We start from the raw sequence: 14,982 nt of genomic DNA on the forward strand, positions 1-14,982 counted from the left end.
ATATTTATTTGTAGCATAGAAAGGGTTAAACCGTAGCTATTATTATTTATTCAAGATAATATTTTACGATGTTAAAAAATATATAAAATGCCATTATTGTCATGAGGCCCGGAATCATTATTTTTTCCTGGGGCCGTGTTAGCTCTTGGCGGCCCTCTTTATTAATAAAATCATAGTCATTTATTATCTAATTAATTCACACCCTTCATTATTTTACTGATACTCATTATATACGTCCATCTTTCTAAAAATGTGCTTATTTGAGAAAACCGATTATTTTGACAGATTAATGTATTGTTTTCATGTCTATAATACACCTGTTTGAGTGATAAATATTCATTACCGTAATAAACCGTAAAAATAAGAATATTATATTTTTATTTTACCAAAATTTCAATAGGATTTTCAAGTTCTAATTTGTTGCATAGTGCTGTTTACAATTTCAATTTTATCTTTGCGTACTATGATTTTTAATATTTTTAATAAAAACTGTAGAACCATTACGAGTAATTGGCGTTATTTTATATACCTTTACAGTATTCTATACACCTGATTTTGCTTATCACAATATTTTTTGAGTCCGAATATCTATGACTTCTATATATTAAAAATCAGAGTTGTCTTGTCTATTAACATCTTCATGATGTGATAGATTATTTTCAGTAACCTCTTCATCACATTTAGTTTCATTTTCATCGTCATCATTATAGTCTTTATTTTCTTTCAATACATATTACTTTTAATACTACTAAATACAGTCCATGCTTATATCAAAAGTTCTGATGTGCTAGAAATAGTTTAAGGGTAAAAATCTATAATAATAGTACTAATATAAAAAATCTTGAATGGTACAATTTTTGTTTAGTAAGTAATCTTAAGTAATTTCCACGCGGTAGTCGAAAACGTATAAGATATACTTATATACCGACAAAGCAATAAATTTATAATAAGCAATAAAACTTTTACCGGTACGGTGAACACATAAAACTTTAATTAGACTCGAGCTTGCTAAAACAACGGATAGGTGATTATCAGATTTCGATGCCCGAATGACTACGATGACATTGTCAAAGTTGTATATTGCTACACCGGTACTATGACTATAATTACCGGTAATAGAATTACCGTTCTGCGTATCGGCACGCTCGTGAAAACTGAAAAATAACATGGTTCCGTGCCCGGCGGCCATAAACGTGAACGAATTCTCCAAAGTCGAGAGAGAGACTCGTGCAAGTGGAGTGATGATACACAGCGAGAACAGGAGAGGGCGGAACGACCTTTCACGTGTATCGTAACTCATTTTCGACCGGGTTGTTTTCGGTTTATTTTCAGCTGCTCGGCTCGACGACATTCGCCGTGATGAGGGGGTGAAAAGAAAATTCACGAACGCTTTCGAACTTGCAGGGCCGCACTCGATAAGGACCATTATAATTTATTTTGTTACTATTATAATACGTATATACAAATTTAAATGATCACATAATTTATTCGAATATTAATGAAGCATTTTCGCAATATGGCAATATAAAAATTTGGCCCAAAAATCAAACGGATTATTAAATTTTGATATATAATAGTCCGTTGAGGATATTGAAAAAAATAATTACTGAAACTAACCGTATAAAAATAGTTTTACTTATGCGATACGTAACAATTGTTAATATATTTTATTAATTTCCTATCATTAGGAAAATAAATATTGATTCAAAGTTTCACTCACGACTGCTCTCATTAACATCAATAACAATTTCCAATAGTCTAATCTTTCGATGATCGATTATATAAAAGTCAGTTCTGGATACTTATTTTTTTTTTAATAAAAGTGTATAAATTATTATATCCAATTTTAGTGAAAGGTAATTGCTTAGAAACTCACATTGAATTTTGGAACAAATTTGATATGCGTGCAAGACTTACGCGTGATTTGGCAAGCCATTAAAAATCTCAAACCCAAAATTGAATTTGTACGATTTCGTCGGAAAACAAAGGATTTGTTCCCGACGCTGGCAATTACAGGTTAAACACCAGGATCACCCGTGGGAATATGAGCACCTGTCCCTAAAAAGAAAGACAGGGAGCTGCGGTCGTGCCGACACGGAAGAATGATAAAAAAAACCAACACACATATACAACCACTGCCTACAATTTACAAAAACTCATCGCGCTGGTTATGAATTTTGTATACAGCCAACTTCCGTGTCCTTAATGGCCTTTTCGCTTGAATGCGACTACGATTTTGCTCGGACTGGGAAATGGGAAACTCGAAGTTGGCGCAAAGCCCCTACGGTTGGCGCTCGAGGGTCCAAAAAGGAGAAAAGATACGTTTTAAAAAATCAATACCGTGAACCTAAAATGCAAATTTACAATTTTGACGCACTCCGAAACAAATTGTGGTAGGGAAAGTTACGAAAAACGCGTTCATATAACTATAGGAATATTACAAAGTATCATTACACCCATACCTCAATATACGGCCGCTTTTTATACGGCCTTTCGCTATAACGGCCCTCTTCAATTAAGGCACGTTTTCGATTTACGGCCTAAAATGTTTCGCTATAACGGCAAAAAAACTTTTTTTCGATGTCGATTTTTTTTTAAATTTAAAAATAGATTTAATTTGCATAATTTTAAAATGAAAGGTGAAGCAGCTAGGGCCGATGAGGCCGCATCTATGGAATATCCCAACATTTTAAAGGGAATTATTGAAAGAGGTGGTCATAAGCCTGAACAAGTGTTTAACGTAGACGAAACAGGGCTTTATTGGAAGCGAATTCCTGATTGCACGTACATATCAAAAACCGAAAAATTTGCGCCTGGTTATAAGGTGTCTAAAGAACGATTAACTTTGCTACTTGGTGCAAATGCCGCGGGTGATTTTAAGCTAAAACCACTTTTAATATATTTGTCCGAAAATCCAAGGCCTCTTAAAGGACTAAATAAAAATCAATTACCCGTCATATGGAGATCCAACAAGAAAGCTTAGATGACTAAAGCTACTTTAGAGGATTGGTTCAAAAATCACTTTTGCACAGAAGTGAAAAAATATTTGCGAGACAATAACTTAAGCAACAAGGCTTAGCTAATTTTGGATAATGCACCAGGGCATCCTACTAATTTATCTGAACTATCTGAAGATGTCATGATTGAGTACCTTCCGAAAAATACAAGAGCTCTGATCCAACCAATGGATCAGGGTGCAATAGCCACTTTTAAGGCATATTACCTACGCCGAACTTTCCGACAACTTATAAGGGAAAAAGATGGTAAATCTTCAATTAAAACATTTTGGAAATACTATAACATCAAGGATGCTGTTGACAGCGTCAGTGAATCATGGAAGGAATTAAAATTAACAACAATGAACCATGTTTGGAAAAAAATATGGCCAGAATGTGTAAAAAGTACTGATGCAGAAGTTAATTGCCTTCGGTGATCTCGGCTTTGAAGGTTTGAACGAACGTGATGTGCTTGATCTACTTGAAGCTGATAGGGAACCCCTTTCATATAAGGAACTCATTCAGTTGCAAGCAGAACCGGCATTTGATGAAGAGACAGAGCCTGTTGTATTCAAACAGCTAACATCAAAAAAATTGTCAAAAGCTTTTTCCTATTTCGAACAAGGAATAAACATCCTCCTTGAAAACGATCCTGACGTCGAACGTAGCGCTAAAGTTTCTCGAGGAATTAACTCAGCCATTAGCTGTTATAAATCACTGAAGAACGAAATGGACAAGACGGCAAGACAAACAACGTTGGACAATTTTTTTAAGCCAGGCCCATCCTTACCAGCGAAAAATGATGACGACAGTGATCTGCAGGTTACCGTTTCTTTATCGTCTTCAGATTAAAGCCATTTTAAAAAAAAATTATGTATGTATACATACACATATTTTATGTAACATGAAGTTGTTTCATTTTTGCTTATGAATTGTTGTTGGTTTTTGGAGTCTGTTATTATTTTATGTACAAATGTATGTGCTTGTTATGTATGTATTTTTCAGTTAAATGAAATAAAAAGATAAAATGCATATTAAATGATAAATCATGTTACATATTTACCAAATTTGGAACCGATCTCATTGAATTTGTATGAATATGTACTAGAATAATTTATTCGTTATACGGCTTTTCGCTTTGCGGCCAAGTTTCGTAGAACGTATCTAGGCCGTAAAGCGAGGTATGGGTGTATTTTAAATTACATTATCCTCTAATTCCTTCCAAATTACCACAAAATAATTTTCTCATCTTGTACAATAATAATCAGGTTTATTAATTAAATACAAAGTGAGTCACCAAAAAGATAACAACAATCTTATCCGTGTAATCATTTACAAAGAAAAGTATTTTTTCAATCTAGGGTTTTACTATACATTAATTTTAGCCGCATACATAGATTTTTCTTAATTAATTTTAATTATTTTTCTTCATAAATTGTTAGTAAATTTATTCATCATGTTATTACAAATGTATTTCATTGTGCGTATTGCATTGACGTAAGTAACACGTATTCATCACTGTTCACCTCAATTTAAAAGTTGAAAGTTGAAAATAGCACAGTTGACCTAAAAATTGCAGCCAAAATGACATGTGCAAATGTCAAATCACTACTGTTCACCGTTCGTTAGGAATTCTTGTGACAGATATTTTCGGTAACACGTATGTTTGGTTTTAAAGTAAATCTATATCATATAACTCTTACTCTAGTGACAGTTTTTGTTATAGTAATAAATATATTAGGTTATCTTCTTGCTAAGTTATAAATTATCATATACAACAAGGTATGGAACAAAAAAATATTCATATCCGATGAAAATCAAAGGAAAGCATACAAAACTATAATAATATGAGTTAACCAACAGTTTAATAATATAAGTATTAATATAATTGTTGTATTTCATAATAAAGAACGGATTTAAAATCCAGAAAACCAATTATGACACGTGTGTGTAGTATTAATCAAAATGAGAAATTGATCCAAAACTCTAAATAAATCTCAAGAAATTTGAGAATTCACGACACATACTAGAAAATGTATGTAATATACAGTATATATATAGTTGGAATAATAAATGTATATAAACTTAAACATATATGTTTAAGAATACCATCCCATATTATTTTATAATAAAATGCATATGCTTAGGCAATCAAATCAATATAATAACATTGATTTAATTGCCTAAGTATTACAATCTATGTATTGTAGATAAAAAAATATATAATATACAACAAACCCTTTTGCTAATTCTCAATGTTCCTTTGCACGAACGCCCCAAATAATAAATTACATATCAATTTAACAATTTTGTCAAATTACTTTTCTAATTTCGCTTTCCATCAAAATTTTGAGAAAGTATACAAAATTGTCTGACTAATAAAACAAAGCCGAGATATAAAACTTTTATAATAATATATCATATATACACACACATACAATACGAATTGTTTATTTATTTCAGTAACAGAAATACAAAAAAAATCTATTGACAATTTTGATTGAAAGGTCCTCGGGTGTCGAGGGTTTTTACAAGAAATTACTCACAAATCTTACCGAGGATTATATCGAAGGTGTAGATTTAGAGCAGCTACAATAAAACCAGTACACATACAACAAATATTTTCCCTTTGATTTCTAAAATGACAGCCGGGGGTTTTCAATTGTTATGAATAAAGTGTACAATTCGCAGTGGAGATTCATACTTTTGCCACCGGTGCTGTTATTGAGAGGGTGAATTAATTTTATTTTTTTAATTTCGATAAGCTGTGATAAATGATTAGCTTTAATTTTTATCTGTGTCTTATCAAGACATGCAACAAAATTTAACAGTGCATTTAATTGACAAATTATATAATAAAGCAATGATTTATTATAATATTGACGGTTTTTATTATGTTTAAATTATCAACACATCAAAATTATTTTTTGGCTTTTGCTAGTATAGTGTAAAATCCGCCTAAGTGATGTTTACATAACTATGAACCAATAAAAATATCAAAATTATTACTGAATAAGCTTAGCCGACATTATAAATATGTGTATTACACCCAAAAGCTTAGTTATTCTTGAGCCTCCAAGTTGTATAAAATCTCTATCAGCAGATTGAAGTTGAATATATGGAAAAGCAGAATGATTTATTAAGCAATAATAATGTGTATTGTTTGTGTTGATACATATCTTTTTCATTTTCTCTTTGGTAAGAGAATCAGTCAGACAAGTAATAAATACTCAAAGATACTGTCAGTGATTATAGGTGTATATTGTAATGTGTAAGGGACAAATTGCTCTCAAGCTCTTCGATTGATTATAACGGAGAAAGACTCTCAGCATCTCGAAAGCTTGAAATTTCGATTTTAAGCAGTCGAAAGCACAATACAGTGTATTAAAAATATTTTATATACATATTTTAAAATAAAATAAGATGTTCGAAAATTTAATACTTATGTCATTAGAATAAAAACTGTCACCCGTTTTTTCCATAAATTCTAAATTGAATGCATGATTTTATATTTATTTTTCACATACACACCCTCACTTTTATATAAATAGACGTATTATAACGCCCACAAATAAAAGCTGACATCCGGATTGGTGGACACAATGGTCGCGGGATAATCTGTTAAACGATTCTTAACGACCCATCAATTCGTACATTGTTAAAACGATACACAATTGTACTTTTGGCCCCATTCACCGAGAAAACTTCACCCCTATGAGTTAATGTGGGAGGCTTATTTATAGTGAGCAGGGTTATTCTGAAGGAATACTGGAAACCCTAGCTAAAATCAGAAAATCACTCGAAATACTAAATTCCACTTCAAGGTCTTCATATTTTTTTTATTAATTTCCGCCTAAATAATCAACTCAATTTCGATCAGTCACTAAAAATTAATTTTTGTTTTTTTATTGCTCTTTTATATTTTTTGGAAATAAATTTAACTTTATTAACCATATAAAGAAACTCTTTTACCATTAAAGATTTAAAAATACATAATGTCAGGAGCTTATCAACCACATAAAAAATTATATTCTATATTGTTCACAGTATAATATCCAATAAACACCATATCACTGTGTTAATGTTCCATCTACAAAACAAACAAAATTCTAGAATTTTGGTACAGCTATAGTAAGTATGTTTTAAAAAAATATGGATATCGTGGGTGGTATTGAAAAGGGATCAAGGATGTACCAGAAGTCCAAAACGTTTAATTATGTCCATTTCTTGTCGTTGTACGAGAAAAGTGGTTAGCTAATCCTAACCGAAACCTTGAATGAAATATTTGTACGTTTAACCCTTTGAAATCAATCCTTTTGTTGATCGAGTTTGACGTCCATTGATATTTTTACTACACTACTACCGCCCGTGCAAAATTTTCAATGCTTACAGGACAATAGAAGGTCTAAATATTGTTCGAAATACAACTATTGGAAATGTGCATATGCGTGCGCGTGTTCTAAAATATTGCTATGAAAATATAATAAATCACTAGACATTCGTAAAGTAAATATATGGTTAAAGTTAAAATACCCAGCGATATATCAAAAGTTTGAATTAGTATTTTTTTCTACATTACGGTGGTCCCCAAAGTCGAGGGTTATGAGTCAAAATTTTCACTAATAACTTGTAAAAATGCGCAATGTTGCTATATTCTTACACTGATATATGTACTTACATATCAGCTTTTTAACAAACAGCGTAGAATCTATTCACTATTCACCTTTCCGGTGTAATATTTCTTACAAACCATAATTCATACCTAACTATAAACATATTTATAGCTTATCGTGATATAAACAGACATAAGCATATATTTACATACGTGACATATCAATTTATTATTAGTAAATTGTAATTGATATAAAGTAACTGACTTTAAGAAAATGTATATCAACTATTTAGTTGATGCTCAATTTATCTCAATATAAATAAGTGTCGCTTTAGACTAATCACTCCGCGCACCAGAAAACTCCTAAAAGCAATGGAGATCAAGAAACTTATTGACCGTCGGATAAAAGGAAAATTCCTTACTTAATATCAAGCGAATACTAGAAATCGAAATCCTGGTTGAAAAAACACAGAACTGGATGTTCATCAAAACATCCCAATAAATTGATTACGGAGAGATTGACTGGAAGATTAAAGAAAGAAAAATATATAGTTGTCCTTATGGTTTTTATGATTTAATGAAGTTTTGCTGAATATCAGAATAAAAAGATAGATTGGAAGAAAAAATAATTGTCAAATGATTGGATTATTTATATGTTGTACTGGAATGTTTTAACAATATAAAGGATTTTAATATGTTTATTTTTAATGTTAAATTAAACTGCATTACTCTTACAAAGCGTTTAAATTTTTTAACTATTTAAAAATATTATTACACCAAGAATAATACATTCATCTTTAGTAATAAAGCAACTTATATTTATTGTAATACCTACAGTCATCTTATTTTATATTAAATGTACATCCATTTTTTTTACTTTTAACTTTTTAAACCGCAAATTTTCAATGATTTATATTTTCTTAAAATCTCCTAAGCAATTCAATTTATTATTATGTTTCTCCATGAAATAATAAAATACATAAGTGACGTGAATAATATTTTTAAGAAATATGTAGTTTTGAATAGAACTATTTAAACAACCCCTTCGTTTTATCTGAATTATATGGTATTTTTATTTCTCATTATTGTATTTTTTTTTTTAAATATTGCACTTTTTTCTATATAAGTAGTTGTTATATTTTATAATTTCTCTAACTTATTATCTATTATATTAATTTGTAATAATATACTTACGAGTACGAATTGTATCTATAATCCTCTTCCATGTTGATATAATCCGGCGGGATTATACTCCAGGTATTGTCATAGTACTCGTCGTAGCCACCCATCATACCCCCATTGGCGCACATAGTCATTTCACGAGCTTACTATAATAATTATCCTCAAAAATAACTAATAAAATAATTACAAACGCGATCAGTTTTGCGTCATCCCACGACAATCGCGATTCGACTACTAAAAGTCATAAATTGCGCTTATCGACGATTTACCCTTTTTTACCACACTTGGACGATCGTTATCGAATACCATCCTGACGGTTATCATGTCGATAAGAGTCCCCCTTGACAAATCGGAGCTGCCGTACAGTGTGAGATGAGTATCACAATTGACATGACAAACGATTATAAAATAATAATTAAAACTAAACTATTCTTGAAATCTTACAGAAGAGCTGAAAATCGAAGAAGTTGTTTGAGTAGTAAATTCACTTTGTCTACAGTAATGTCACAACTCAAAACTACTTTAATAAAAAAATTCATCATCCTTTATTTCAGAAATGGTGAACCGATATATATTTTTAGATGTAATAAATAATAATATAAGAAAATCAAATAAAGGCGCTATCTCGACAAGGAAGAAAAGCAGAGAAACGATTCTAATTTAGAGAGTCGTTGCTATAGTTTAGAAATATTTGTAAATGTACTTTTATAATTTATAAAAAAAATGAAAAGCTTTGTGGTGAAAAAAAAACAGATGGTTAACAACATGATGAATAAAATGAATTATAACGAGTAAATAATAAATTTGGATTTTTCTTAGGCGAAACCAAGTGATGAAGCAGGTTCCATATAAAATTATGTCTATAAATTTATTGACTATATACAACGAGTTTTTTAATGGGAATGTCACTCTACGCGGTTATATTACATTATAGATTCAATCGCTTGTAACCCGGATATAAAATTAACTCAAAATATATTTTTCAATTGTGACATCGTACGATAAAACAAATATATAACAAATAAACGATAAAACAATAAAACCTCAATGTCCAGTTCCTGTAATAATATTATAACAGATTATTAAATAAAAATGCATGTGATATAAATAAACTATTTATTAATAAACAACAGCGGATAATAAACATCCTGTAGTTCATATGAGTAATATTATATGGATGTAGTATGATTTTTGTTTACACACAGATAACACAACGACACCTACCAATTCACCATGGATACTGAGTTTTATTTTACCTGTCGTGATTATGGTTACTATTGAAAAACGAGAATAATATTGACATATTTTATTGATACACATTGTGTAATATGGTCACATAAAATTGCCTATTAGCTTTAAAAAAATATTATGTGAACATCAACAGAAGCCTATTTAGAATTTATATTATTTAAAAAATATATATATATTTATGTATTCTCAAGATATGTATATAATTATATAAATCTACTATTAAATCTGCGTCATTATGGTTGAAATGATTTTAGTGATAAGAAATGTTAAAATTTTAGAAAATGATTTTTGAAAGAATCACTGAAAATATTATTTTGTATAGCTTTGTTAGATTTATTTTACTATTAAAAACGTTATGTTCCAACACAATTTTATATAATATGTACATGAAATTATTATCTGCTAGACATACATTTAAAAAGTCTGTATGAAATTCGAACCCGCGACCTTCAATTTATAAGCATAGACTCTCGCCTATGCTCCATCGTACTGATTTTTAAAAGCATTTGTTTAATTTAAAAAGTGATAAATCAAAATTTATTTCTAATGTTTTGCAAAAAAGCGTTAACGTAAAACGGAACAAGATAGTTAAATAATTTTAAAAAATACATTCTACACAACTAATATTTTCTAGAATATTCTCGCTATTTTAAATGAGAGTAATTTGAATTCAACTGTTTTGTGACCTTAAAATGCGATTTCAAACCACTGAATATATTATAATATATATGATTTTATGTAAAATTTAATGCTATTTGAGAACGTTATAAAAAAATATTTTTATCAAAAATAATAATTTCAGAATAATATTTATTAGTGACATCTGTAGTTTTAAAAACGAAGTGAAATATTCTATTATAAATCTATTGTTTCACGATAAATACACATAAACAACAACGTACATGCATTGGAAATAATAAATATAATTATTTAATAATATTAATTATATTTTAATTCATTGTTTTACAATTAACAATGAAGAGTTTTAACACTATATTTATTATTATTAATATATATTTTTAGTTTAAAATTAGTACAATTTAAAAATAATAATTATACTAATTACACCAATAAATTAATCGCTTATTTTTTTTGCAGTTTTAATTGCGAATAATCTATACTTAATTATCAGATAGATCGATTTAATATTTTTAATTGATAAACAAATTAGTTATACTTTTATTTATTTTAAATCGAGTTAGAATAATTTGAATAAGTATAGTATTTTATATAAGATTCCAACTAGAAAAAAAATATTTAATTATTTAAATCGATCCATTAAAAATCAATAATTATGAAAAAAAATAATCAAGACCTAACGTCATATTGTTTTAGATTATCAATTACACTCTGTTCACTATTGTTTTTTTATTATGCAAATGACTTGTCATATTCTTTGGCAAAGAGTTAATAAAAAGTTGCACCATTATAGGATGTACCTCTGGTGGGACTCGAACCCACAATCCTCGGCTTAGGAGGCCGATGCCTTATCCATTGGGCCACAGAGGCGGCGGCGCTCCGCTTCTTGGCCTCTCTCCACATGCCACAAAAGAAATCCGGTTACGTCAGACACCAATAATAAGTACACACTATCAACAGGAAAAAAACTAATTATAAAACCGACCGCCAGTCGTGCCGAACCGTTTAAAACCTGGAAGCGAAACAACTTTTAATCGAGCAGAGAAAAGTTTGCTAGTGAAAAGTTTACGACGGCTACCGCTGGCATTTTGTCATCTATTCGTGCGTAAATTGCAACGAAGAGTTTAATTTTTCTTCAATTGAAGATGTTGAAAAGATGGAAAAAGTTATAGCACAAATACCAGATATAAAAAGCAATATAATTTATTATACCTATAATATTCGTATATTAACATATGTATCATAAATGGATGAAATTTGAAATATTTTTTATGCTACATTCTTACTACATTTATACCATAATTATGAAGCTCTAAACCGGGACAGCTAAGAATTCTTATTAAATTTGGGATGCTGAGGGAGCTAAAAAAACGTACCTCAGAAATGTTGTGAAACCGGGACAATCCCGGTCAAACTAGGACGTGTGGTAAGCCCTTTTATCTGGGATCTGCAATCTTTCTTGCAAATTTACACAAAGTTGCCCGTATAGATGACAAAACGCTATAATGGCTACCGCTGTTGAGACTAAAAAAATAGGCGCACATGCGTTTGCACATTAAAGTTCCTTTAAAGCAAAAAAATAATAGCATGCATTGTTACATATTTTTGTATTAAAATATTATCTAACATTATAGCTCTACTGTTTAATTCATAAATCATAATACAGAGAGGTATCAAATAAGTCAATATTGAAACACAATCAAATTTCGGTGAAAAAAATAACCGACAGGTTTCATGTACTGATAACATTTTAACCTTAATCACACGAAAAAGTGTCAACATAATATTACAGTGAAAACCGATTAGACATAAAATCGCTGCGATACAATAATAAAATTGCCATAAAGATAAAAATATTCAATTCAAATATAATCTTACAAGCCTGATATTTTTTACTATGAGATCTTGTTTTTTAGATAGATACGATTTTATTTTTGAAATTGTTTTGTAATCAAGAATATGTTCTAATTATTTAAATCATTCTAAATATTATGCTTATGATTTATTTGAATACACTAAAAAGTAAATTTTCAACTCACATATATCAGTTTTGCAAGGTTTTTTGTATGAAACTTACATCGAAAAATTGTTTCTTATTTTAAAAAGAACTTGTTATTTTAATCTACTCTTGTATAACCTGCAGTGAAAAATTATGAAATCGAAAATAAACAACAAAAAGCCATAATTACATATTATGAGTGCATTTTTCAGTATAAAAATCCCGGTATTATTTTACAAAGTGCTATGTTTTTCTACCATATAAGTTTAATTTACTGCTCCATTATTTTCTTGTGATAATCTTAAACGTGATACATAGCAAAAAAATCTTACGCGAAAGTTTTTATAACTCAAATACTGATTTGAAAACTATCATTTGTTTTTTCTGTTATGTATAGATTTTTTTTATTTATACGGCTGGTGAGCAGTAATATATATATATATATATATATATATATATATATATATATATATATATATATATATATATATATATATATATATATATATATATATATATATATATATATATATATATATATATATATATATATATATATATATATATATCTTATATCGTTTAATAAAATCAATGTTAATATGTGATAAAAATAATAATAACACCGAATAATTTAGCACGTAAATCAATTAAGTAATTTTTTGTGGCAACTAAGTAAAATAAAATTACCAAGAAGTACGTCAACTGTCGCTATTTCATAGCACTAGATACTATTTTTTCGTCAATGATGTAAATTTGGTTCGATGACATCAATCTCTATCTGTTCTTCCTGCTAAAGGCTCAGCCACACAGAAAGCGGTCTGTCGCGGCGGGAGGCGATCCAGCGTTTGCGCAGCGATCTGCGATATAGGGACGTCACGTTGGACGTACCTTGTGTAAGCGCTCCAGTCCACTACAATGAAAAATACACGGGACTCTAAGCTATCTAAAAATATGTACTGTATTACTCTAGACTCTAGAGTAATACAGTACACATTTCTAGAGTCTAAAGTTATTAGTTATTTAGATATATGAGTTCAAAATGTGACATGTTTTCGTTGCTAGGTTATCCCTACTTAGCCCAAATCCTCTGTTTTGAAATGTCATGTTCGATGACGTTCTGTGGCCCCATTCTGTGCTCTATTGTGCTCTGCGACTTCCAGAGACTAGTTAACGCCAACAGCAGGTCAGAGATCTTGAGCAAGGAAACAGTTTTTGCGCGCTTACAAAATTGCGACTAGAAAAATAAACAAAACAATTACGGTAATGCTGAATGGATTGCTAGATAAAGGTTGTCTCTCTAGATTTTCAATAAACGGGTCGCCCATTAAAGTTAAATCGTACACCTGCTATTTGGGCTATAACATAGTTAACAGATACCCCGACGCTCACTTGAGACTAGCCGTCCAGAAAAGGCAAATTGCTTAGTTTAAGGGCCACCAATGGGGGTTTAACTTTCGAGCAAAATTATCAATGTATAAGTCGATTTATGTGTCAATTATAATGTACGACGTTGGGGCTTTAGCCAAGAGGGCTTCGCGATGGCCAGTCAGCTTCTGTTGCTAAGGTATCAGGTGGCACTATGAAAAAATGTAAGAGCGTGTTATAACACTACGCGGAATTCGGCACGTCTAATTTTAGCCAGGGTCAAACCCATATAGTCGCACAGCAAAGATCCGCGACCTCTTAAGAACAGTTCATCCGGCTACAGTTGGGCAATGGATGTTGAACGAGCCCATTTTGAGATTCAACATCATGTTCAAAAGACCTCACTCGACGAGTGGTAGAGGCGGTGGAACACCGCCAACACGGGTCGCTTAGCTTTTAAGTTCTTACCCCAGGTGGAAGCTCGCTTCGAGAAACGCTGGATGAGATGCAGGGTCAAGACCACACAGTTTCTAACCAGACGCAGAACCTGTATGGCATATCTGTGTCATTTATGTTTCAAGAACCACGCCGATGACCCCTGCGACCACACCGACCAAACGTTTGAGCACATCCTGTATCACTGCCCGCTCCTCTACGAGGGGAGGGATCAGTTCCACTACGCTTTAAAGCCGAAGGGCTAGGAGGCCCCCACTCACCTGAATGTTGTAGCGTCTCATAGAAAATTATTTTCTGACACCGAGCATTTAGGGATCTTTTAATGCACCATCTAGCCAAAGCAGTCACGGATTTGTGCCAATTATACTCTTAGGTTCATATTAAAGGTTCTAATCGATAAAATCGATGCGGGGCAGATGTACGGTCTACCTGAGAAGTTGTATTTTAATATACCTTACAGCGTCGAGTTCCTGATACAATTC

At 30.8% G+C, this 14,982-nt stretch overlaps 1 protein-coding gene and 1 non-coding gene across 3 annotated transcripts in view; both read right to left on the reverse strand.

Moving 5' to 3' along the window:
* LOC148231867 (homeobox protein Nkx-2.2-like) overlaps nt 1-9,000 on the reverse strand; it is a 28,493-nt gene extending 19,493 nt beyond the window's left edge. For both annotated transcript variants that reach the window (XM_088192332.1, XM_088192331.1), the window contains exon 1: nt 8,803-9,000. In XM_088192332.1, coding sequence (XP_088048458.1) covers nt 8,803-8,924 — 122 coding nt within the window. In that variant the 5' untranslated portion in view covers nt 8,925-9,000. The remainder of the gene's footprint in view (nt 1-8,802) is intronic.
* A 2,477-nt stretch (nt 9,001-11,477) lies between these two features.
* Nucleotides 11,478-11,550, reverse strand: TRNAR-CCU (transfer RNA arginine (anticodon CCU)). Its single transcript has one exon. It is a non-coding gene; the product is annotated as a tRNA-Arg (tRNA).
* Nucleotides 11,551-14,982: the final 3,432 nt, after the last annotated feature.

The sequence above is a fragment of the Plectrocnemia conspersa genome, unplaced genomic scaffold (genome assembly GCF_051122295.1).
Source record: "Plectrocnemia conspersa isolate PC_06_02 unplaced genomic scaffold, ASM5112229v1 ptg000009l, whole genome shotgun sequence".
Taxonomy (NCBI): Eukaryota; Metazoa; Arthropoda; class Insecta; order Trichoptera; family Polycentropodidae; genus Plectrocnemia; species Plectrocnemia conspersa.